Here is a 26,927-nt window from a genome sequence, read left to right as displayed (position 1 = left end):
AAAGTATGACTGATTAAATCAAGCAGGTTGTGCTCTCCTTTTGGGAAACAGGCATATGACGTTAGCAGTTCAACTGGGGAGTATTTCAAAATGCAAAGGGATCTTAGGCACCTGACGCTAAATTTGAGTGGTGGTGGTGGGGGGGATTTACGGATTATTTCTTCTGTGCTGAAAATACGTTCGCGTTGAAGCATCGATTCCTGGCGGTGCTGTATCTTTTGGGATGAGTTGAAGGGATCACTGTAAGGGTGTAAATATTCTTACATAAGAAAAGATGTGTGTGTGTACAGCTTTCTGGTGCTCAAGTGCAACATGCAGGGGGAAGAGTGGTGGGGGTTGTTGCATAACTGGCCTTTTTCAGGTACAGGAACCTTTCAGTGCAGTCACCATGGCTCAGAAAATGACAAGAAGAGGAGAGGAAAAGAGTAAGAACGCAGCGGGGGAAAACATAAGGGCACATTCGATGGCCCGAGATCTGTATGTCACTGTAGCTTGCTGAATGGCTCAGAATTAATTCTATTTCCTCTCATCCTTCGCTTCCCCATTCAGCATCGGTGTGTTAAATTGCAGGATGCCACAGGCGGTTTCATGGTTTTGTGCGGCTGAGAGACGACTAAAGTGAGCGAAGCCAAGCAATGTTGTTTTCCCAAGCAATCAAGTGTGTAAAGTTCTCCTGAGTGGAGTACTCCATTTGTTGGGTCATATTGTGGATGTTGGTGTGTGCGTTCGTTTAGAGCGGTTCAGTTTAGTTTGGGATATGTATTGGATTCAGGTGAGCGTGGACTGACGGCGTCCGAACAAAATAACTCTGAAAAATAAACTAATTGACTTCATTCCGAGTACGTTTTCAAAATTAGGGTCAATTTCTTCTCTAGGAATGCAATTTTCAGTGATTAAGTGTTTTCCCTAAAACAAATTCTGAAGAGTAAAATTTATGTTTAGATTTCCCACTAACAAAAATACTACAACACTAACAACTGAAGTGGTTGAGGCTTTTTCAGTGCCCTTTTGTCCGAGTTCTCTGAAACAGTTTGACAAGCTGTTCATGCGCTTGACGCACAACGTTTCTTAACTCAGATTCTGGGTTACAGTTTTAATGAGTACTGTGTTGCCGATTCACAACACAGCTGACATGTACAGTCAAATTCACATGCCGACAGCATCTACATAACTACTTGCGTAGCAAACTTCACTTTGATTAGAACTGCTGTGGTGTTTTATTAATATATTGTCACAAAGTATCTACTTTTTTTTTTACCTTTTCTTTAAGCATTTTTACATGATGGATCCTGATAAACCTAGTTTTTAAAGCTTACTCCTAATTTCACAAAAATAAAGCTGCCATGAAAAGCAGGACCTAACTGCACAGAGGATACATGCGTTTTTTTTTTTTTTTTTTTTTTTTTTTATTATTATTATTTTTTTTTTTCCAACACACACAAAGGCAACAGGGATCAGGAGACACGATGGAGGCACCAAGATGAGCTGACCAGCTGAGGGATATTTAAACTGGAGAGTTGATTACTGGACAAGGAGCAGGTGGTTGATTAGAAACTGGGTGCAGCTGTGAGGGAAAGCGAGTAACTGAAGGTGAACCAAAGAAATCAGAGAAACAGCTGATAAAACACGCAGAAAACTATGGAGCCGAATTTAAATACCAAAATAAAGCAAAACGCAAAATTAGATTTCCAAATATAATGACAAAACTGACAGATAAATTATTAAAGCTATGTTTAGACGACTGGGAAACCTAGGATACCTTTCATTTATCCAAGAGCATTATTTTCCTCTCAAACATCCCCCTGAAGAATCCGTCTGAGTTGTTGCATCTCTGTGCTAAAAACTGCAATTGAATCATTTAGACATCAGAATACTTTGTAGAACAGACCTCAAGTGTGTCAGGGACTGTTTATGAAGATTTTAATAGTTAACCAGGTTACAGGAACATCTGCACACGTTCCTGCTGTCTTGCTGTCTGGTCTGCTGTGCTAAAAGTATTCCTGTGTCTGTTATTGTTTGCCGTTTTATGCCTTTATGGGGGCATGCATGCCTTTGTCCACTTTAATCCCATAGGGATGAGCCATTAACATCTCCCCCGAGTTGCTACACTGAAGCTAGACTTTTGGTACTACTGGGGAAAAAAATAACGAAACAAGAACTGATATGTATTGGCTACAGGGTTTGTAATTTATGAGTCTATGCAGAAATCCATCTTGTATCCTCATTATTCATTCTAAAACAATCATTTTTGGCACAAATAAGCCAATTCTTTGAAGCCAAGTTGATGATGAGAGGGAACTACAGTACTAGGGCTTGTAAATTTACTTTACACTTAAATTGACAGGCTGAGGCCTGTCAAAAAAGAAAACCATATTTCTTGCTTGATGTATTCTTCAAGCCATGTAGGGGATACGACGAGCATGTGGAAAAAGATTTTCCTTTTAGATTGATTTTTACTGAATGTGTTTTTATTACAATAACGTATACTAGAACTGTCTTTAAACAGTGTGAGTTGCATAGTTTCGTTTAGTTTTTTTATGTACAGACTTGTTAAGCCCAGCACACATTATGCAACTGGAAAAATTTTACATTACTTGACTCACATCAACCTGTAGGAGGTCAACTTTATAGTTACTCTGCATAATAGAAGAAAGTCTGCATGACTTGTTGCTGATTCAAGCTCACAACCAGAGAGTTTCTGTCATGGAAGACGATTTCAAACATAGCTTTAGAGGCCGGAGTAGAAGCCATAGCTACAGTGGAATTGATTCAAACCTTAATTTGTTAGAATGGCCCAGTCAACTTAAATTCAATTTATATCCAATTTAGAACAGCAACTTTTAGGGATTTTGCTGTTCTCAAAAGATGCCAGTGCAGTTTGACAAAGGTTGGGCTTGCACTGCTTTCAGACTTTTCTTAATAGAACTTAAAAGCCATATACCGTATTTTTCAGACTATAAGCTGCTACTTTCCCCCCCCCATGCTTTGAACCATGCGGCTTATAGCCCGGTGGTGGCTTTTCTGTGGATTTTTCTTCAACCACCAGGGGGCTCTGTAGCAGCAAGTGAATCATTGGAAGTCAACATTGGAAATCAAAGAAGAAAATGCTAAGCATATGCTAGCAGCAGGCACAACGGAGAAATTTCTTCAAGCTCATATGATGCAGCTTTTAAGTTGAAGGTCATCAATCTGGCAGTACAGGAGAGAAATAGAGCCGCCTCACGGAAGCTCGGCGTGAACAAATCTATGGTTCGGTGTTGGAGATGGATTAAGGACGCAGACCCCTTTTGGAAAACCCAGAGCGGCGAAGATACCAGCGGTTTATAACCCGGTGTGGCTTAAATGTGTACGTTTTTTTTTTTTTTCCCCAAAAAAAATTTGTAGGTGCTGCTTATAGTATGGTGCACTCTATAGTCTGGAAAATATGGTAGTGTTTTCACTTTATGTTTATGCACTACTTTGCTTTAGTCTATCACAAGGAGTCCCCCACAAAAAATACACACTTAAGTTAGTTGTTGTAGCGTGACTTAATGTGAAATAGTTCAAAAAGTTTGAAAACTTCCGCAAAGTACTGTAAGCGAAAATAAAGGTTTGACTATGGAGAGAGAGATACAAAATGATAGAAGAGGTGCCAGGGTTGTGAGAAGCTTCTGTGTTTCATATCAGAGGATTATCTAGTTGACCTTTGAACCATAATCCTGAGGATTATTCCCAGTGAGAGCCAATTCCCACTAATATGTGACCAGTGTCTCCCTGAATTAGCCCAAAAGGACACTTGACCCTCACAGGTCATCGTTAATCCAGGTCGCGTAGGGCCGGATATGGCCGAGACTAAGCAGAGCGACCCACTTCTGTCACCGTTTGGCGGGGGTTGTTCCTCGCGAGAGACATAAAACAGAGACGTCCTAATGATGTTTGAAAAGAGGAGCCCCCACAGACTCTCAACTCCCCAAGAGGTTCCTCAGCCTTTTTTTCTTTTTTTTTCCTTCCCAGGCTCTATGTCTGTTTTTCCCAAACTCCTCATTCTGTTAAGCCAAGGCTTGTAGGCCAATTATGTCCGCGTAGGTGTAGCCATCAGATGGTCGGATATTAGTATAAGCTGGTGAATGGTTGAACCTCAGCCCCAATCTGACATCTTTGCTTCACTTCAAAGCAATCAGATGAGCTTCAGGCTGATGGACCAAGGAGACTTTTTTTTTTTAATCATTCTCAACTTTAATTAACTTGTGAGCAAAATGAACACTGAATGATCTGAAGATTGCATGTATTTGTTGACATGGGACGTGAAGAACAAAAAGAGAGTTAACTCCCCAAACATTTCCCAGTTGTACTTTCAGCTTTTAGGCTTTTGTATCAGTGGCCGATATTGGGGGCAACAAAGTTGCTTCACACACACCTGTCCTTCACGACGGAAAAAGAAGTGATGATGAACAGACTCGCCAACTAGGGAAATAAGTCGCTCACCAGGAAATGGCAGTAATCCAGCCACTCCAAACTCTGCTCACAAAGAAATAAACAAAGACATTATTATAAAGCCCTCTTTATCCCTCAATGACTATTCCCATAAATGCTTTAATCACCAATCCCTTGGGGCTCAGCTCTTTGCGTTTGTGTGGGTGGATGTGTGTGACCGTCCTGTGATGTCCGACTGCTCTCAGCTCCGCACAGATGGGTCTATTTAGCTGCCAGGCGCCTGTAATTTACCAACACTTATTTCCCCCTCCCCTCCGCCAATCCCTTTTTCTTCCTCTTTCTTGTGTTGTGTTCTTTTAATTGAATGGAGTGTTGCCTATCACAATGGCTATCAAAGTTGTGCGTGCAGAGGGGTTCAGGCTTTATAATTTGTGTTTTCTTTAAATGTTTAAGTTGCCGCTTGACTTTGGTGTGTGTCTTCTACTTCTTCTTCTTCTTCTTCTTCTTCTTCTTTCGACTGTTGGGCTTCTGGTGGAAAGCAGTTGGATCAAGAAGGAGCCGGTTTTGTTTGAGCTCCAACTCATACGCAGCGGAGGCTGGGTAGATTAAAAGCATCTGAATGTTTTGAGCTCGAAATGTGTGTGTGGATGTGTTTTAGTGCTAGGGACTCTGAAGGGAAATGCATCAAATTTTTGATGTGATGGTGAGCACTCGCATCAGATTAACTTCAGACATTTAGTCTCAGCTCAGACTCTGGTCATCGGATGGTTGCTTTGAAGCAGCCTTGCTGTTTTATTCACTTTAGTCTAGACTGAGATTGTCTTTATTATCAGAAGTTTTGATTTATTTTATCTATCATCGAACTTGCCCATTCTGTCCCTCGTCTCCCATTTCCTGTTGTTACACCGAACTCCGAATTTTGATTCCACCCTTGTTTTTTTGGGGTTTTTTTTTTTTGAAGGAATAGTTCAGTGCTTTTGAGAAGAGTTTTTCTGAAAGGTTGGAAGCAGCCAGTGTCCCACCTGTCAGAGGTTAACTTTCATATCATTTTCATTGTCTATAAGTCCATATGAGTTGGACCCAGAGGTTAAAGCTCCCTTCTTCTCCAGGTTCATCTGAGAAGGGCCAAGAAGAAAGTGGACTTATGCTGCCGTAAAACAAATTCATTTCCAAATTTTTTTTTAGGAACTTTGAAACCAACACAGCATTCCCTTGTGTTTCCTTTTGCGTAAAAATACATATTTTCATGGATTTCGTATACTATGCAATTAGTAGTTAACTTGCAGCAGACATTAGTATGCAATTTTTAAAGGCAGCGACTAAATACTCCAAAACGCATAACAATTAGATCATATAATACCTATTGAGAACTTTGAAACTTTGAACAAAGAAATTACTTTCATTTGTATGTTTATTAGCATGGATGCTCTTCCACTCAAACACCTACTTGAATAATCACAACCCATTCATCCTCCTGCTACATTATAAAACAATCTGTTGTAAACTCCAAAATGTTAAATTTGACTGAGCTAAAAACTATTTGTATTGTTACTGTGTCAGTTTTTTAAATCTCTTTAGAGTTAGTAATCAAAAGTACGTTGTAGTTTTTTTTCATATTTTGGCTTTGTAAGTAGCCAGGTCCTCTTCTCCTTTCTCCTCCTTCCTCTGCTGACTGTGAGGACTTTTATTCAGATCCATTAGAGTACACATAGTATAAAAGAGACTCAGAACAAAGGTAATAATCTGATATCTTGGGAATCTGCTCAGTTTTCCATTGGTTGGGAGAGAGATTGATTGATGTATTCTTAAGTTCCTGCAGGTGCATGCGCATAATAGATTTAGGAGATTTGCCAGCTGTAGGTGGAAATGTGCCCATCGCTGTAGATGTCAAAGCCTCAGTCTTATGACAATGACAGGAGCTCAGAGCAAAGATGGTGGTCCTCTCTCTTCTCTCCACCGCAGACCAGAACTCGTCCAGATGGTGTCTGAGAGGTTCTGTGTGTGCAGAAGAAAATTCATTTGTCCTGCACTTGTATAGCTAAAGTCACTGAAACCGCATTGGTTTATTTTCCCTTTTCTCCCTTTTTTTCTTTATGGAGTATATGGAGTAGAAATGTTCTCTTTGTGTGTGTGTGTGTGTGTGTGTGTATGTGTGTGCGCGTGTGGATAGAAATGTTTTCCTGTTCATGCAAGAAGTGTTCTCAATTACAGCCTTAGTCAGAAGTGGAAACAGATGGTAGCAGATGACAGGAGACAAAGTAGCTCTGTCCTACCTACCCCTTCTCCTCTCTCTCCCTTCTTCTCCAGGTTTCTCTCATTGTGTCTCGGTCGTTCAAGTTGCTTCTGGTTCTTCTTAAGCTCTTAATCAGCGTTCTAGAAAGACGCGCCTTCTAGAAAAAAAAAAAAACACGCTAGGTCTGAGCGAATGTGGAGCACGGTCACAGACATTCCTCCAGCTATCCTGACTCAGATAATCGCTCATATTCAGGCAGACATGAAAACAGAACACATGGCCTCAGTGTTGGTTTACTCTAAACCACAGTTCAAGGAGCCTGGGCCAAGTTTTCCCTGCAGCAGCGCCTGAATTACATTGTCTCTGTGTATTGAGCAATGATAAACAAGATTACAGCCGAGTGGTGCCTTTGTCAGGCGAGTCGTGAGCGGCTGAATGGTCGTCTGCTGTGCTTCAGCTACATCGGCTTTGATTAGAGATTTATATTTTAGTTAAAGAGATTTCACTTCAACACATATTCTCCTTTGCAGCGCTCCCATTTGTGCTCTTCCTCTCTCCGTCTCCTCATCGCTTGCACATTTTCTGCATCTTCCAAACCATCTTTCGTCATACTTCTCCGTCTTATTTTCAATCCCCGCTTTTTTGTCCTTCATTTTTTTATATTTTAATTCCCCTCTCAGGAAACTGGGATGGTTACCAAAAAGTAAATTTATTGATTTTAATTCAAATAAAATAAATAAATATTAACATTTTTTCCACCATAATAGCATACAGCTGATAAAAGCCCAAAATCCAATTTCTCTGAACAGTTGTAAATTAAACRAAATAATCAAAATAGTTTTATTACAGAAATATTAACCTGCTCTGTGCTGTTTTGTTATAGTTTAGCTCAGTTAATGTGGTGCTAAGTCATGTTGCAAAAAGAAACTAGCATCTTTATAAGCCTTGAAAAATGTCCAGGTTTATGTTTGTTTTGATTTTAAACTAACATGGCTAAAAGGATTTTGCTTCACAAGGCTACAATTAGTTACTCCTGTTGCTGGTTTACATTTTTTCCCAATTTTCTTTTTCACTCAACTTTCTACTCAGATGATTGCAGGTATTCTGTGAATAGTCCGAATCTTTCGCAGCTTCTTGACTTGATACCAGCAAATAATATGGCAAACAATTTCATCACGGACTCTGGAAACATCACACCTCAAACATCTGGGACTCTGTGCCTCTCGTCTTCCTCCAGACTCTGCAACCTTAATTTCCAAATCAAAAGTTCAGGCAAGACATTTCAGACATTGTAATGGCTTCGGGAGTAGATGACTTCAAACATTGCGAGCCCAGTCTGTGTGGCGACTTTCAAGCACTAACCCCAGCTGCAGTTTGGACCTTGTGAATCCCCACCAAAACTTTTAAATGCGTTTGGCTTCGCAACCCTTTCAAGGCTCTGATTACCCCTACCGCATGTTTGTTTCTCACTTTTTCCTTCCACTTAACCTTTCCTTAATATGCACTCTGTGAATAACCAGCTTTTTCAGCAATAACTTTTTATGTCTTGTGCTCCTTGTGGAAGACGTGATTGACTGTCTGCTGGACGGCCGTCAAGTCGGCAGTGTTTCTCATGATGGCCTAAGCCAAAACTAGGACATAAAATAACATTTCCGTATTTAAAAAAAAAATGTTTTCATTTGTTCTTAGGTTACTTGCAAGAAACCCAAATTTCAATGAAAAACTGAATTTTGGGTTTTAATTAACTGTAAGCCTCGGCCATCAAAATTAACAATGCATCACTCGGAGAGTAATGTATCAACTGTACATGTAAAGTAAGTTTCACCTATTTAATTGTTGAAAGAAAGTGTTTTTAATGGATATTGTGGTGTATTTAGAAACACCTGTACATAAAAAAAACAACAAAAAAAACGATAGTGTCCTAAAACCTTTAGCCAGCTTTGAAATGTAATTGAAACGGTAAGATAACACATCCCTCTCTTTATCATCCTCAGTGGGAGGAGATCAGCGTGATGGATGAGAGGAACACCCCGATGAGGACCTACCAGGTGTGCAGCGTAATGGAGGCCAATCAAAACAACTGGCTGCGGACGCGGCACATCAGCCGGGAGGGAGCGCAGCGAGTCTACATCGAAATCAAATTCACCCTGAGAGACTGCAACAGCCTGCCCGGGGTCTCTGGCACCTGTAAAGAGGTCTGTGTCATTTTTGCACACAGGCAATAAAAGGGGACACCATGGGAGCTTGATATATAAGAAACGTCTGTGTCCTGTTCTTCTCTTTTTGTTACTTTTTGTTCCCTCGTGGTGCCCTGAACACATGGAAACTGTTCAGCAGTGCTGCTGCCGTTTTGTGACTGCTCTCCGTGAAGACCGTTTGAACAAAAACGGCTTTCTTTTTTTTGTCTTTTATAAAGGCAGAATCAATATCACAGTCAGATCTGAAGCAAAGTTAAAAAAAAAAAAAACATTTGTTAATCTGCCTCTTTGGGCTACTTGAATCAGATTTTTTGTAGTAATCTGGCTTATTTTTGACATTTTACATATGGGGAGACATTCTATATTTATGATTGAAACATTTATAAATTGGGAATAAATAATCCCTAAGCACATGCAATGGAAGTTTCAGAGACAAAAGATTTGTTTTTTGTTTTTTTTATGATGGGAACTGAATGGCATCCCTAAATGGTAAATAAACATTTCATTCATTATGCTGGATAATTTTTTACAACATTTTGTCTTCTTAATTTGTTTGTAGGCAGCACATTAACATATTTATTCATGTCAGGCTTATGGAGAGTTGACTCGAAATGTTTGTAATTTAATTATCACTTGGATGAAATTAGTGCTTCTCTTGAGCGTAACACATTTTGCTGCAGATCAGCAAAAGAGCATTGTTTCATTTTGTCTGCCTTTTATCTTCAATAAGCACTAAAAACAAACGCATACAAGCTGAAGTGCACTTTGACGGATATTGAATAGATAAAGAATTATAAGACAAGAAAAAAAATAAAGGATGAAACAAGATACTCCTGAAATTTTACATGTATTTGAATGTTTTTCTAAAACTTTTGTTTTTTTCTTTTTTCACTGCTGTTGCYGMGGTGAGAATTTGAAGTAACACACCCACACAGCTACATGTGCATTACAGTGAAAACACTCCCAAACATTCAGACAGATGGCAGGAATATGAACAAATAGCTAATACCAGTTTATCGTTGGTTAAAGTTTAAAAGTCTGACATTTATCCGACCTGAATATTGACAGATGCTTTTTGTTTCGCAGACTTTCAACATGTACTACTATGAGTCCAACAATGCCAACCTGTGGTTCATCAAGGAAAGCCAGTATGTCAAGATCGACACTATYGCTGCAGATGAGAGCTTTACACAGGTATGGACACACGCTGACATACCTGGGATGAAATGGCATTTATGAATCAGTTCTAGTGTTATAGTTGACAAATGATAATGTTATCAGTTCTGTTAAAAAAGTTGGTCATCTTATTACTGATATCTCAGATAATACTCTTCAGATTCAATGTAATGCAAACAAATATATGAGAGCCTTCATGCCCACCGACATAAACATCTACAACAATTCTTATTTTTGAATTGAACAGATTTTTAAAAAAAATATTTTTGCAAATTTTACGCTATATTTTCATAAAAGGGAAAGGTTGCATAATGAAACTTGATAACATAGACTTTTGAACAATAAACATTTCTTGAGCAGTAAATAAAATTGGACTTTAAACTTGGGTGTCCTGCTCCATTAATCAGTGAAATGATCAGCACTCGGTAGAGGTGAACTGTTKGTCTTTGAGGTGTGATTTGACTGCTCCTGTTTTGGCCAATGAAGTTGGTATGATTTCATTCTATTAATTGAAAATTCACAGARCAAGACATTTTGTGGACAATTTCAAGTTACTAACTTTGTTGACTTCCAACTTGGTTATAYTCGTCCTTAAGAAACTACACATCCTACATAAATTGAAAATTTCCCATTCTAGAAAATGTTTCAGATGAAATAAAAGTCTGCTTCCTGATTTGTTACATTATCCTCAGATTATGGGACAGAGCAATCCATCAAAATAAGAACCCAGCTAGAATTACATTATATTACTACTTTACAAGACAATGCTGAAGCTCTTATTTGCACCTCAGTATGTAGAAGAGTGCAAAACTACAATTTATTAAATGTTTTTGATGGCAAAACAATTCAACAAAAAAACCTGTCTCCTTCTTAACATTTGTGTAAAAGAGACTATTTTTGCTTTCATGGGTTAGTTTATTATGAATTTTTTGTCATGACTGATTAATTATTTATTTGGGACTGAAGGTAAAAGTTCACTGAATATATGCAGGAGAGAATTAAATATTACATATTTCAGAATTAAAGAAAAAATGATTTCAAGTTTGGTATTTTAATATATAACTTGTTTCTGGATTAGTGACATTAGCGTTGCTCGCTGCAAGCAGCAGCCTCACCTTAATTGTAAAATTTCCAAGACTGCCCAACATTTCTGTGTCGCGCGTCATCCATGATAGAATTTGTCTCAAAAGGATGAGACAGCGCATCTTTGGTGCAGTATTTTCAGCTTCATTTTATTTGCTGAAGATTGTTCTTGTTTAAAGTAGCTGCCTGAAATATACTTTCCCCTTAAATGGCTTCTTATATGTTTTGATTATTTTTAAACACCTCAATAACACAGAAAAAAGCTGAACACAACTTGACAACAATAAATAAGTTTTTTAGTTTGCAAACCTCTATTCACTCATTGCAGCCAGTAAAGTCACCCATTTCCAGTCACCAGTTGATTTCGTGGTGCATCAGTGAAGCTAAATGTTACAAATGCTGATCGTAAATGGAAAAACAGTCATCTTTGTTAAGTAGCCAGTTGATTGTTGCTCGTTTGCCTAGTTGTGGCTATGCACTAACTTCAGACGTCTTTCAAAGAAACTAACAGAAAATGCATTGTTCATTCGCAGGTGGACGTTGGTGACCGAGTCTTGAAGCTGAACACAGAAGTGCGAGACATCAGCAACTTGAGTAAAAAGGGTTTCTACCTGGCCTTCCAAGATCTGGGTGCTTGTATCGCTCTGGTCTCAGTCAGGGTCTTCTACAAGAAGTGTCCTCTGACTGTGCGCAACCTGGCCCAGTTCCCCGACACAATAACGGGAGGAGAAACGGCGCTGGTGGAGGTCCATGGAGTTTGTGTAAATGCCTCTGAGGAGTTTGAGCCGCCCAAGATGTACTGCAGCGCAGACGGAGGCTGGCTGGTCCCCATAGGGAGATGCGTGTGCAAACCAGGCTTTGAGGAGAACAAGGACATCTGCCAACGTGAGTCGGGTGGGGACGGCGAGGATTGAGTGGAATGGAAGTAGACGATAAATATGTGTGTCTTAGAAAACAGTGACAGAAATTATACGATGGAGACATAACATATATGTTTGATTGCTGGAAAGTCACGTCTTTTGCCGAATATGCTCTGAGGTGGTATAAGCAAAGGAATCCTTATAAACATGTCGTGGTGTCACCAAGTCAAAGTTAAGGAAATATTTAAGAGTAGATCCACCAATTACGTTTGCGGGCGAATTCTGATCTCCAAGGTTTTGACCTGCCGATAAAGTTTTTTAGTTTGTTGCAGTTTTCCCTTAAGAACTATAATACACAAATATATAACGATAGCATTAAACTCTTCCTATCATCATTTACAAGGAAGATAAAAGGGTCACAGATTAGCACAGCTAGCAAATCAAGGATTACATGCATCACGGATTGCATGGAGAGAATGTAGATTGTTTTCAAAAGGTTGCCAACATTTATAGATCCAACATGTTTCATAATAGACAAAAGTTAAAGTCCCAAAGGGGAAAAAAAATAAATAGACGGCTGCCTTCTGAGTTAAACAATTAACCCAGAAGGGAGACGATGATACTTTGTGTGTCATCACTCCTAACAAAGCACAGACAGCAAATAGAGAGGAACAGGTAGGGATTTCTTTAAAGCACTAAGTTTTTTTTGTGTGTTGACTTATCAAAGGGGAATATCTGATGTTCATGGAGAAGAGTCGCCTGTGTGTGTGTGTCTTAGCATTTCTCACCTTGTAAGGCCCAGTTTTTCCAACAGTTGCTTATGTTGTGACAACCCACTGCATCTTAAGGGGCCCGCAGCCTGGGCCCCATAAGGTGAAATGCTGCTTTAGAGTTAGGGGTTGGGTTTAGGACTACAGTGTGCAATGAGTTTAGGTTAGGTTTAGGGTTAGACATGTACTGGTGATGGTTAGGTTTAGGGTAAGGGTCAGTATTAGATTATAGAAATGAATGAAAAGTGAATGGAAGGCAATGCAAAGTCCTTGTAAATATAGAAAGACTATGTGTGTGTGTGTGTGTGTGTGCGCGCGCGCGTGTGTGTGTGTGAGAGAGAGAGAGAGAGAGAGAATAAGGCAGTGCTCATTGATGTGTGCTGTGGAGGGAAAAGGTATGCCTTGTGGAGGAAGATTATTGAGTTGTAAAGCTCTCTCAAATAGTATGTGTGGTGCATGAGTGCGAGCTAGCATGTGTGCATGCAAAGCACACTGTGCATGCGTGCATTTTGAATTGAGGAAACCGCATTATGCTCATGCTGTCACCTATCCCCAAGGACTCACTTCCTTGGGAAAATTGGAGCACAGATATTCATCTCAACAGAGTAGAAATGGGTGCACACGATGCAATTTCACTTGTTTTGGAGAAGCAGCCGCCAAGACACTCAGAAACTTGGCAGTTGGTCCTTAGAGACAAGTGAATAAGAACAAAATGTGCTCTGCAGTTTGCAGACTGGTAATGCGCACAGATCGTGGCAGAATGCTGGCTGCATCTCAATCATGAGACACAGACTGCTGAGTTGTCTGCCTGTCTGTCTGCCGTGGTTATATCACAGGTGATCTCACTGACAGCTTTTCAAATGATTTCACTCTCCTCGCTGTGCTGGTCTATGTCACTTCCTACATTTCTGGGACTAAGATGCAGCTTTATGGAGTGAAACGGTTGACCTCCGTGAAGTCATCACTTGGGTCCTTTAGCGTTATCACTCCAAAAGAGATTAGAGCGAGATTTAACAAGCTTGCTTTTTAACCCAGTGRCAAACGGCTAGTTTATATTTCTGTGCTTGATTGACTTGAAATGATACAGTCTTATTGACACTGAGGTCAGAGGTCAGAAAATAAATGCGGCCCTTGTCTACTGAGTTACGGGAAAGGCTGACCCATGGGCGTGAAGGTCCTTCGAGACGAGTGAAGTGCTCTTGTCTATCGTTATGARTAAAGAGCTAAGCCAAAAAGCAAAGCTCTCAATTTACTCGAAATGTTATTTTCAAACTTTCACCAATGGTTGAAGCAGCTGAAATAAGGGGCCAAACTAAGACTTAGAGATAAGATGAGAAATTCTGCCATCATTCTGTTGCTTTACTTCATTTGAAAATAGTAATAGATCCTATTTAGACGCCTCCTGGGCAAGTGTGAGAATATATATATCACTTATGGCCTTCAACGGTCTGGGAACCTCTGCAATGATTTGGATAATGCTGCTTGTGAGTTGGACACAAATTCCCTGCTCTGATGGCCAAATGTCTTATCCTAACCTTAATGCCTTACTCTGAGATCTTTGCATATAGRTTATGTGTCGTTTGTTATTCTGTGCACCATCCTGAACTGGAAGAGTGGGCTTACCTTTGCACATGCACCGACCAAAAATAACGTTGGGTGTGAACCAGAGGCGGTTTCGTATCGTGCCACTTTAGAGTGGATTTAGGTCTGAGAAAGGTGTTGGGATTTGGCAGCTGTGTTACTGTTGAAGTATTTGGTTTTTATTTATTGGAGAACATCTGCACAGAACTGCAGTTTCACCACCACAAAGCAAAAGAATTTTGTACCCCGCATATGTCAGCAAATCAAATCCCATGGGGTTTTTGTTGCTCATAAAAATAATGCCACACGATTTCTGAATAACAATGGTGTTTGTGCTGGGTTTCTTTTTTTCAAACCATACAAATGTTTCTATTTTTGTGTTCCCCCTTCCCCCCCTCTTTTTCTTGTCAAAACTCACTTARCCAGCTAATGTAACTGCATCCATAATCAGCTTTTTTTTAACAAGCGGATTCATAAAAGACATAAGAGGGTGCAGAGCAGTAAGGCAGCTTGGTGCGTTGCGCTTTAATGTGTCCCTGTGAGAACGAAGCTTGCCCTTCTAAAGAGCTCCTCTCCAGCGCTCTGCATCGGCTCCGAACAAAAGGTTCCTGCCCCGACACAATCTGGAGGTCTACCATGGGGACGACACGCGCCACTAATGCATTCAAATGATCCTCTCTAGTTTGCTTTCACACAAAGGGGTGAGTGTGGGAGAGAGGAACACAGAAAGGCCTGGAGTTTCATTTGTATAATCAACGTGGAGGTGAGCAAGCCACTTAATGGAGCGCCCGAGTTTTCTCCCTCTTGTCCTTCTTTGTGGGCCCAGGTTTCCTTCCTCTCTATCAGTTCCCTACTCCAATACTCAACATGGACTTGAAATSTTCTTTGTGAATTTTGATCTCTTAGTGTGCCTMTCATTCACACCCCGTCCCTTCCATTCTTGCCGTCTCTCCCTCTGTTTCCCTGTCTTGGTCTGAAGCACTAATGGAATCATTACTGGCCTTACTGTGTTAGACAAACACCAGACACCTCCTATTACGGCCCTTTTCCCCCCCAAATCTCCTGCTCTTTCCCCTTTCTGTCTGTTGCTCTCTGGCTATGCTCTGATGTCTGCTTCTATAATTAGACCATTCTCCACTTCTTGCTCTCTGCCAGCCACCCATTTTGCTTCTCACTCATCTTCTCTGGCAYCGTCTTCCTTTTTCACCTCGCCATTCCTCTCYCTGTCCCTGTTCTCCTTCAAGCACGCCTTATCTTCACCGCCTGCTCTCGTTAAACATTTATAGATCACGGGTTCATCGTTCTCCTTTTGTCTTTTCCAACCCAATGTTTCATAATCCCTTTAAGGGAACTGTGCATAAATGAGTTTGTGTCGATGGGATGGATGGTTGCACGGACAAAGATAAAAAACTCGCTCTTTGTCGTGTAAACAGATGAAGAATCATCGGACTGTGAAATGGGCGGAAGCAGAGTTTGTTGAAAGAGCTGTCCTAATTAAAGATTGCAGTAAAAATGGTCATTTTTATCATCATATAATTAAAAATCGTCACTGTTTWGGGCGATAATGGTTGTAAAGTGGTGTTTTTGTCACACTTGCCTGGTTTTTATCAAAAAGTTATCACTAAAATAATAAAATAAATAATTGGAACAACTGCACCATGCAATTTATAAATGTTGATTTCAAAATTGAGGAGAAAAAGCTATCTAAATAATCTGTCACTGTGCTACGAAGTAATTACCCCTTACGCCTATTACCCCTTTTATTAAAGGATGTCTCGTTGAACTTGTGCCAACCATGTTGGYGACGACGACTGYCAAGCATTTGCAAAAACTGTAAATGAATCTCTTGCATCACTGTTRATCGATTTAGGTCCACTCCTCTTTGCAGAATTGTTTTGGTTCGGTCACAGTGATGGGTTTTTCAAGCATGAATGTCCTGCCACTATATCGCAATTGGATTTAAATCCTATTGTCTTGTTAATGTTAGCCATTCAAAGATGGGCCTGTCGGTGACCTTTCAATCATTGTCTTGTTGCCTGTTACCCAAGTACGCTCTGAAGCGTACGGTCACAAATAAATTACTTAATCTTGTCTTTCAGGATTTCTGATAATATTTCTGAAAATGCTGTCTTAGATTTGCACCAATTATAACATTTCACAAATCTAGAAAGTTTCACTTTTTTCTCTGCTATGCAGATATTGTTTTTTCTAGAAAAACATGCTTTTTGGCTTGTATTGGATGTTTTTTTGGGGGTTTATTTTATGCTCTTTTATTTTAGATTCCGGAATAGATTTGCCATTGAACTCTCCCACGTATACAATTTTTTTGTCTTGTCTGAATGTTTTTGCTGAATCATCAACAATGATCCCAATGATTCTATCTGAAGCAGTGAAGACCTCACTCACTMACAAWGGTGAGCCGTCATGGCCTTCAGGCCATTCAGAAAACACTTTAACTTGCTACAGAAGCAAAAACTAAMAACACACAAATACCAATAAAWATAAAATCATGATCCTTTGAAACAACTTGTTTAAAATAAATCAAAATGACAAAATGATTATTTCTCTATGAAATAAAGTGACCTTGATTACAAGTTTTCTGTCTGAGATCTGCAGCTTGAAGTATTTTTTATTAGAGWCAATAAGCCAGTTAGAAATTCTCATATTTTGATATGCGTTCCTCAGAACTCTTAGTGACGATTATCATGGAAAACATCTGTGCGAGCTGTCCARCTGGCGGATATTAAATTGTAAAAAAAAAACATAGGTTGATAAAAAAAGTTTGCATGGTACATGTTGTTTTATGGTCTTGAATTTGTTAGCCAATCTTTAGGTGGGTTAGCAGCAGGACAAGAACGGACTCAGCTCACACACATAGCCGCAGTTTGGATCATGAGGTTCTTGTGATGTGCGACATATGTGAAAACAGGCGGCTGTGTGGAAATGAAAATACCGTATTCATTTATTTCTGAACTATTTATCCAAGTGGATTTGTTTCAACCAAGCATTTGTGGTGGTTAAAGCCATTTTTTTATTTCTGYTGTTTTTTGCTGCAGACATTTTATAAAAGGATGTCTCGTTGAACTGAGTCCCCATTTCCAAGATTTCTCTTGAYATGACTGTTGATTGATTGAAATCATCAGATCGTGACTTTTTTAACACGTTTGCTCTGCAGTTATTACCTGAATAGTGTACTTGTGGGATGTTTGGTTAAAAACGAATTGTCTRGTGTTTTCTGAGGTTTTTCAGAGTGGATCCATCAGTAGACTGGCTATGTGTTTRGGTTCAGCTCAATCAAACACAAACTAAAKGCTTATCTAATTAAATCAAGACTCTTACCTCAGTTGGAGCTTAACAAGTCCTGTRTTAAACTGTGTTCACYTGTGGTGATGTTGGAACCTCAACATGGTTGGGGTTATGAGATTTCATGTAACGGCAGGGTAGAGAACGCTGGACCATGTGAGGTACAGTTCAACTMTCCTGGATTGACTAATCAGTGTTGTTTAAAGGGGAGGCGGTACGTAAAAGTCACTTTTTAAATCTTTATATCACGCTATAACACTTGTGTTATATAAACTGTGTGTTTGCGGAGCTTTTCATATGAACTGCTTTTTAGTCCAATGATCCTAAGAATAGCTGTTAATGGCATCATGAGAATCAGTGTTACAATGACATGCTGAAGGCAATGTCAGRAAGAGCACATGCTTCAAAAAGGCGYCATATTACACAGTCAATTTCCTTTTAAGTCATTATTTGATACATGCAGCATTTTTATAACAACTGAAGGTGACAAAGCTGCTTGATTTTTCTATAAAATGGCACTATGTGGCTGGAAAATACATATCACTGCCCTTTGAAGGCCGTATTGATAGATATGGATCTATTTACAATTGCCATTTTCAGTTTCCAGGTCGCTCTTTCTGAGGCTGCCGTTTCTCGAGCGAAAAGGGGATTCCGAAAATGTTAACGTGCAGACGGCGCGAGGAGGGAACCAGGCTGCTGGAAATAAGCAGCCAGTTGGCAGGCTTAAAGCAGCGGTTGACATTTGCTGAGCCGGTGTAGCGGCATTCACACAAAAGGACATTTTGTGAAGACTAATTTAACAAGAAATGATGACATAATCTGTGCTGTAAAAAAAAAAAAGGAACAATTTTTAAATTGTTTTTACTGAGTTTCACTCCGAAGGCACTGTTACTCAGAGGTCATAGCTTCTCTGCTCTGTTGAAATCACACTGCTCTGCTTTGTTTGCTGCCTCTGGAGCTGTTTAATTTATTTCTTCCTCTCACTCTAAATCAAAGACATCCCTTTTTTTTCACATTCACACACACTTGTCACTTCTCCTCCATCTCTCCCCGCCCTGTGCTGGTGTAGCCCTCTGCCTCTTTCCCTCGCTTGCTTTCTTTTCCCTCCTTGGGTGTCTCTTGTGCATTCTGTTCCTGTTTGCCCTCTCTGTGTCTGTCTGCCACTGTTTCCTCCAGCACCTCCGTTTCCACTTGGTACTCCCCTGCCCTCTCCTGCTGTCTCTGTCTCTTACAGCTGGTAGGGAATGTAGTGAATGCTTCTGTAGAACCTCTCTGTCTTTAAGCCTCCAGGGGCTCATGCCGAAGGGTTTGTGTGTGTGTGTGCTTGTGTGTGTGTGTGAGTCCGTATGTAAGTGTTCGTACCTTTATCCAGGTGTATGTTTGTGCGTTTTGTGTGTCTGACAGCCCCAATTACTTCATCAGATGCCAGAGAGATGGAGGAGAGCGCTTAAAGGACGGGCACTCGTCACCTTAACACAAGTTTTCCTTCTTTCATCTCCTCTTTTTCCAAAGCAGGCAAATGCAATGTGGGTCAGCACGACACGTCTATCTGTACTTGTTCCTGCTAGCTACAGCTGTCTAATGGGTTCCCTTCTCTCGTTTTGTTCTTACTCGTTTGTCTGTTTGATGCTGTCAGCATGAAGCGGGAGCTTAGTTTACTGGAGGACCCTTTCAGAGTTTTCTGTCACTGATTCCACTTAGCGCTCCTGCTGTTCTTTTCACTGCCCAAAGTTCAAATCACTCAGGAACGAGTCCAGTGTGCATTTTTGGTTGTGTGTGAATCAGCTGCTCAGCCGTGGACGTAAATCTGAACGAAGTCGCACAGATTCAGGGAGTTGAAACTCTTTATTTTTTTTGTAGCTTTTGGGAAAAAATATTCTTGGTGACAGAACCTCTAGGTTTGGTCAACCTCTAGGTTGACCATTTTTACAATAGATTGATTTGGAGAGGATTACTATCAACAGTGACCACTAAGGAATACATCAGACTGCTATACAAGGAAAATATGAACACAAAAACAAATTAAGACCCAGGATCATTTCTGAATTTACACCTATAAAAGTTTGTCTCTTGGCTTTTCTCTGCCAAATCTTGGGAGACCTTACTGAATAAAATCCAGTCCTTTTTTTAATCTAATGTGTCATGAAATTAAATATTTGTTGTTGAGTCTTGGCGTCTGAAATTCTCTAACTCTGATCTTTTCTTTTCACTCCCTAAACATTTTCCCCACCATATGTGATCAAAATATAAAATAGGATTCTCATCTGGCGTCAGAGTATAGTACTCTAAATGTAGATATGATCGAGTTTAGTGTCCACTTTTCTGGTATCACAACAGTAAGTACACATTTGCCTTTCTCGAAGRGTGTGTTCTCTTATTTTTTTTTTCCAGCTTTGAAGACTAGCTAAAAGAAACAGGCTCACATTTAGGGAATCACATAATAAATCTTAAGCGTTGTGATCAACTTAAAATGTAACATAATTCATTCACCGCCTAGCTTTACTTTATTTGAACTGTGGGGAGTGACACYGATTGTGGTATCAACGATTTTGTAATACATGTTCTTACAATAAACATTTAAAAGAAAATTCACTGTTTTTCATGGAGTGAAATAMGTTTTTGTACTTGTTTCTGCCTTCCAGTATTGACAGAAAGCACTGCACTTTTTCAAAGCTCCTAAACCAGTCAGTTCTTCATGTGGTTCTGCTTAAAAAAACCATGGGAGTTAAATTACCTATTAACTTCAGGTTTGCGCTATATCCTTGAACCTGTGTATAAACTGTATGGTAACACATGTTATAGCATTTCAAGTGATTATGTGTGCATTTTTTAAATTTTTTTATTTTATTTTCTTGGACGGTAGTAGAAATCAAAACCAAATGATGGCTCCATTTGGAAAACTCCAGCCAAAGCTGAACAGGAGTTCTTGCATGAGGAAACAGTTGTGAGTCATAAAAAAAAAAAAGTCCAGTGTTAAAATTGTGCTTTAAGGGATGGAGATGAAAAAAACTGTCAAGAAGTACATAACATGCAGCAATCAAAGGCCCACTGCTCAGCTGCTCAGTCAATCATACCAAGGTCTGACGGCAGCCCAGCAGGGAAGAAGTTGGAGTTAAAACTTTTGTTGTCTGGGAGAAAAGTTTCACTTTGTCCAGAGAAAACTGAAAGTTTTATGAGGAATATTATGGATATAAGGGAGGGTATTATGTAATATTGATATTATTTCCTCATCAGAAATATATCTGGAGTGTTTCTCTGGTTCTTACATGCGTGCAAACTACTTCTCAGTCCCACACTCCTAAGAGCAGCTGTAAACGGCAAATAGGGAGCCATTGTTGTGACAACATGAAACATCTGAGTGTTGCAGCTGAAATCCAGACTCATTGGACCAGGTAAACGCTTCCCAATCTGTAAATGTTTGAAATTTGGTGAGACTGTGTGAAGATAACCTCGGTTTCCTGACAGGAATCGTGACTGGTTTGGTTGTCTGCTGCTGTAGTTCACCTTCCTCGAGAATCTGCAGGTTGTTCATTTAGAGATGGCATTTCGCATACATTGGCTGAAGGAAGTGGCTAATTGGGTTCCTGTTGCCTGTTGTCATCTACTACTCCTCCAAATAACCATGACAAAAGCAGTTTGCCACTTTGCTCCACTGGATGCATTTCTCTTTTCCACCAGTCGCTCTAACCCTGAGCTGTTCTGGAAAACCCCCACAGTTCCTTAAGTATTCAGACTGGCATCAACAAGTATGCCCTGTTCAAATCTGCATAAATCGCCTCTCTTTTGCATTTCAATTGTTTGTATCAACTTCACCAAGTCATCTTTACCTCGTCTAGCTGCTGAATGCGAGCAGACCTAATAAAGTGGCCGACGAGAGTATTTCCTTCTCTACTTTTGCAAACAACAGCCACAGCTACAAATGTCTTTGTAGCTGTGGCTGCATTGATCCGCCTGTACGCGCCTCAGTATATGTAGATCAGATGCAGACGTCTGAGTGCTAAAAGCTGCCCTCCAGTAGCCTCTTCTCATGCACAAGGACAGGCACGCTCTTCTCTTTTCGACAGCTCAGAGGTGTGTGTAGGAAGGTGGTGGGCAGCTAACAGAAGGATTTAAAAAGCTTGTTGGGGGATTTTTTTTTTGTTGCTGTATACAGTCTGTGGAGTGTGTGAATGTGYGTGTATGTGTGTACGCTCCTGCAGGCTTTGGGGCATTAAGCTGTTGAGGTGTCAGGCAGCAGGGTGTTATTACAAGCCAGATGTACTTAAAGGACAAACGAATATATGGTCCACGTAAAGGCCAGTCATCTGTCCTCCACCTGCCTGTGCGAGCCTCGCTGCTGCTCTGCTTGTCCAGGTCCATTTATTTGGTTAATCACAGCCACCTTTTCCTTCCTAATTTCTCTTTTATTCCCTGTTATCTCCTCTCTTTCACATGTCCCTCCTCAACGCCATCCCTTTCCCCACTTTTCGGTCTCATCTTCTCTCTTTTGTGTTTGAATAAATGACAAAAAAAAAAGGCTTAGGCTCTCGCTGTATCCTCCCTACGCTTGTAGTCCCAGTCTACATACCCACACTGCACTGACCCAGATAATGTCAATTCGCACCGACTCTCCACAAGCACAAGTYCCTCTTACTCCATGGCCGATTGCTCGCCGTGCATACAGTGAGCTGAGGYTGCCCCCCTCCCCCCGCCTTAGCACCATGGGGGGGCAGGTGGGGGATGTCTGCTTCATTGAGATGTTAGCCTAAGCCAAACCTGAGAACAAAAAGGTTGGCGTTGGAGGGGAGTGGATACTGTGAAGCTAGGCTGGGTCTGGCTGGCGCAGTGGTTTGAGCTGTGCAAGCAAACCCCCAGGAGAAAAGCAGAAAAAGCAGGCCAAGGACTGGAGAACTGTTCATGCATGTTTCAGCTCTGCACATCCTTATATAGCTCTACTCCCTATAGGGAGACGCGGCACAAAAGGAGAGAGGTGTAGAGGGGAGAGCGTGTTGCCTTTGGGTACACTTCTCATTAATTGGTCGTCTTCCATATGCTACTGAGCTCCAGTTAGGGATAAATATCTGCGTACTCATGGGGAAGTTAAGAATTTTCACATTTCCGTAGTGTTAAATCCGTGTTAATTCAGATAGCAGAGGAGGCGTTCGGGCTGCCAGTGGGTTTGCTGGGCAGGAAACGGAGGGACAGGAAGGCAGCCATTGACCCTTCCCTCCCCCTCCCCCCTGACTCCCCTCCCTCGCTCTCTTTCTAGTTCATGGATGGCTTCCAGATGTACGATTGAATCGGCGCTAAACAGGCGTTTTTTTTGTTTTGTTTCTTTTTTTTAATATACATACAAACAGATGTGACCGTGTTTGAAATCCAATTTGTTTCTGCGTTTGAGTATGTTACAGCTGCACCTTTGTTCTGCATCCAAAAGAAACCGCTAATTAATTGAAACAAAGAAATTGTTGAAACAAACGTAGCACAAAGACTGCTGAAAGATGGAGCAAATTCATTGTCACTATTAATAATGGTCCGTTGAGTTCAGTTCCCTCTCAGTGCAAATATTTAGAGGTACATTTAACTTGGGTCTGAGTTTTGCTCTGTGTGTTTACTGCTGAGTTTTTGTCTGTGTAAAGTGTAAAGAAAGCTACCAGGAGTCTGATATGGCCAGCTTATTAGTTTTTTTGTTTTTTTTGTAATTCCTTGCAAAAATATTCATACTTTTTTTTACATGAAAGCCAAACTTCAATGTRTGTTTTGATATTTAAGCCCAATTTACTATTATACCACAAAATAAAGTGCAGTTCAACCAGTGGCATAATAAATCCTRTTTGCAGTTTGATAAAAACCATGAATATGACAACATTTAATGTTTTGCCCTTCATCCAAAATGTTGCGTATATTGACAACTAGCAGTGCATAAGACTAAGGATAACTTTAGTTACAGGATTTTACTTGTAAAATAWAATTTCTTTGCAATTCACAAATATGCACCATTTTTTTTTTTGTTATGTAAAACACTTTTAAAATGCATTAAAGTGTGCTGGGTTTTTGGTAACATCCCTCCGTAAATTAAAATTAACAGCTGTGAAAACAACTAGAATTTAACGGTGTAACATTTTATTCCCATTCCGGAGTAATCGGTAACCATGCAAAAAATATATGTCTTCAACATCTCAGAATTACATGTGCTTACATTACATTACAGTACTTTGCTGTTCGTAGTGTGAAATACTACAGTAGATTGTCAAAATTGTGTTTACTGGGAACCAAGAAAGAAACATCCTTTTGATGCTAATCACAAACAGGAATTTGGATTTGCACTTTGTTGAATTCAACTCATGCATACATAGATTAGCTTGATGATTCCAAGTGAAAGGAGAAGGAAACAGAAGCATTATTCACGAGAGTAATGTCTACCACCACCATAGCCTCTTTTTATGACTTGCTTTCACGCCGGTGCCTTGCTGTGTGAAAGGAGCCGCATCAGGCTCGATGGGTTCTCGTACCTTTCAAGGTGGCATTATCGACAGAATTATTTTGATAAGACTTACTCAGATGGAAAGCCTTAGCTGGACTTTGTTTAGCACAAAAAAACTACCTGCAGTGGCAATTTTCCTCTTTTGTGTGCGGCTGAATGGATTCACAGGGGCATGCATCCCAAAGATGCATGTAGAAAGTTTTTTTTTTTTTATGGGATACTTTATTCGTTGACAGACATCTGTACACTAGGGGGGTTAAGATAATATTTGAAGCATATAGAGTCATTCATATTGATTTAGAGTAATATCCAGGTGGATAATTTYCCTTGATCTGTCACTAATGTAACTGTCTGACAGAGTGACTTTCTTCTACTGCCTCAGTGTTAGTTACCTCTTCCAGGGAGGTCATGTTTTCATTATCTATTTGTTTGCACTCTGTGCTGTCAGATTTTCCAATATTGGATTTTCAGCCCCACTGGATTTCATGAAAAAAAAAATCTTCTCCAGGCCTTATTCTTTATTTTTCTTTAATCTTCACCAACATTGGCTCAAAACTTTACACCAGGCCTCACAAGAGCAGCCACACGAAACTTTGCTTTTCAAAAGCATTTGTCCACCACCGCTAAATTAAATTGGCAGCCCAGTTACTATACAGGAAGTGAGATCATTCCTAAGCGCTGCTTTGATCACAAGGTTTGGTGAGCAGATGTTAGACTGCATTTTAGAGGGAGCGCAAACAAATTTACAGCATGTCATCACTTGGGAGTGCGGCAAGAGAAGTATGCTTTGACTAATGATGGCTGAAGTCTTTCTGCTCCGATTTACTCAGGAGGTCTCAAGGCCAAGACCTCAACGTTTTAAGGTCAAGAGCTAGCAATTTTTTTTTAACCAAATTTTACTCATTGTAAACTCAATCAAATTTAGTCACTGTCAATTCTGACTCGAAAGTGCTTTGCTTTTAGTCATTAGACCAACAAAAAGTTGCTCTTAATTGTAGAATGTAAGAGAAAATTGAAAGGATATGGCAATATTCTTTCAAAACTTTGCAAACAAGGTGCTCTGATCAGATGAGACCATTATTGAACTTTATGACCAAAAAATGTCGAAAGCCTTGTTACAATTTCTTCGCACCTCACAGTTACACACTACTAAGTGTGGGTCTATCACATAAAATCAAAATAACATAGATTCAAAGTTTTCAGTTGGAATGTAAAAAAGGTCTGAAAAGTTCAGGAGGAGTTGGAAAGCTTTTTCCAGGAACTGTAACTCTATGAAGCGTTTATTGAATAAGAAGAAACAAATCATGGACCGTATTTTGCTTCAATCGGCTACAACTTTAGCTTGAGGACACAGAGAACATGGCTTTGTAGCTACCTCTGACACTGAGTGTGTGTGTGTGTGTGTGTGTGTGAGAAAGAGAGAGTGACGGAGAAAAGAACCATGGAGCTCTCCGTTCCCTCTCTACCCGAGAGGATGAATTATTGAGAGTGATGAACTGAAAATAACGTGGGTGAGGAAAAGAGGTGCACCGCTCCTCGTGCACTCCAGTGGTCACGGGGCTGGCTGATGTCGGCACGTTTATACTGCAACGGTTTGCATGAGGAAACTGTGTGACAATGGCACACATCTGCACTTGCATGGATTTGGAGATCTTGAAGCAATGAAAGTTCCTTGAAGAGACAAGCTACCCATTCATTCTGCTGGCCTTTTAGCCTGATAGTCTCACAAACAGAAGAATAAGTTATTCAGACTGTGGAGCTAACTCCCAGCAGACCACTATAGGCCTGTCATGTTTTCTCCCTCCTCTTCTTCGTCTCTCCTTCACCATCCACCTCTCGTCCATGACCCTTTTTCACACAGACTCTCGCAAACACATGCACCTGGTATCAATTTAATCTGTTTTTAGACWGCGGGATAATCACCYGGGCTCAAAATTAGTGTGCCATCAGCTTGGGTTACAGCTAGAAAAGTGTCTGTCTGTGTGGATGTGTGCGACACGTAATTGCAATGAAATTGAGCTTCCTCTATTTCCCTGTGATTTTTTTTTTTTCCTCAGAGGGGTTTATGTATGTGTGTGTGTCTGTCAGCAAGAGAGTAAATATTTGTGCAGGAGCTCTAGAGAAGGTCAGGGTCAAAGTATGACAGACAGCCCAGTGGGAAATAAAGACGCACACATTCGAAGGCAGACTCACAGACACATGACTCAACTAAAGATCCCGAGAAAGTATGTAACACAGGAAAGGCACAGACAAAGACCAAAACCAAAAAAAAAACATTAAAAATTGACAAACACTGAGGAAAAGCGAAGCAATAAGGATAAAAACAGAGGCAGATAAAAGATGGCGAGAACAGACAGATACGCAGAGAGTTCGTAGGCAGGAATCCTCTGAGTTCCTCTTGGTCGCTCTCAGTAATTGGCTGGTATCCAGAAGACGGAGTGGATCAGAAAGCAGCCGGCGTGTACTCATGTGGTTCATGTAGTGGTCATCATAAAGCATTTCAAAGCTGGCCTGACCCCCTGTGCACGCATGCGTGTGCATCAGCGTGTTTGTGAAGCGGAGGGGGACTCAAAAGGCTCCTTAGGAAACATTACAATCAGTTCTGAAATGTCAATCATGGACCGCTGTAGTGTCCATGTGGTCATCGCCCGTGTCCAATTTCCACATGTGGAGCTAACCTGTCTTTCTCTAGTAGCGGCCTCTTGAGGGCAGAAGTAATTTCTGTGGTACATCTTGTGCCCGTAAGCTGCTGTCACAATGTTTTCCAATCTGCATGATATGTGCATGACATGAGGGTGCAAATGTGCGGAAAGGACAGAGATTTCGTAAGACATCAAGTCTGCATAT

The 26,927-nt window shown here is 40.4% G+C and overlaps 1 protein-coding gene across 1 annotated transcript in view; it reads left to right on the top strand.

Annotated features, from left to right (window-relative positions):
• epha4b (eph receptor A4b) overlaps positions 1 to 26,927 on the top strand; it is a 96,523-nt gene that overhangs the window by 19,763 nt on the left and 49,833 nt on the right. The window contains exons 3-5 of the mRNA XM_008433614.2: positions 8,641 to 8,841; positions 9,931 to 10,038; positions 11,637 to 11,988. Coding sequence (XP_008431836.1) covers positions 8,641 to 8,841; positions 9,931 to 10,038; positions 11,637 to 11,988 — 661 coding nt within the window. The remainder of the gene's footprint in view (positions 1 to 8,640; positions 8,842 to 9,930; positions 10,039 to 11,636; positions 11,989 to 26,927) is intronic.

This window comes from Poecilia reticulata, linkage group LG17 (genome assembly GCF_000633615.1).
Source record: "Poecilia reticulata strain Guanapo linkage group LG17, Guppy_female_1.0+MT, whole genome shotgun sequence".
NCBI classification, from domain to species: Eukaryota; Metazoa; Chordata; class Actinopteri; order Cyprinodontiformes; family Poeciliidae; genus Poecilia; species Poecilia reticulata.
Note: the sequence above shows the minus strand (reverse complement) of the source record. Positions and strands in the feature narration are given on the sequence as shown.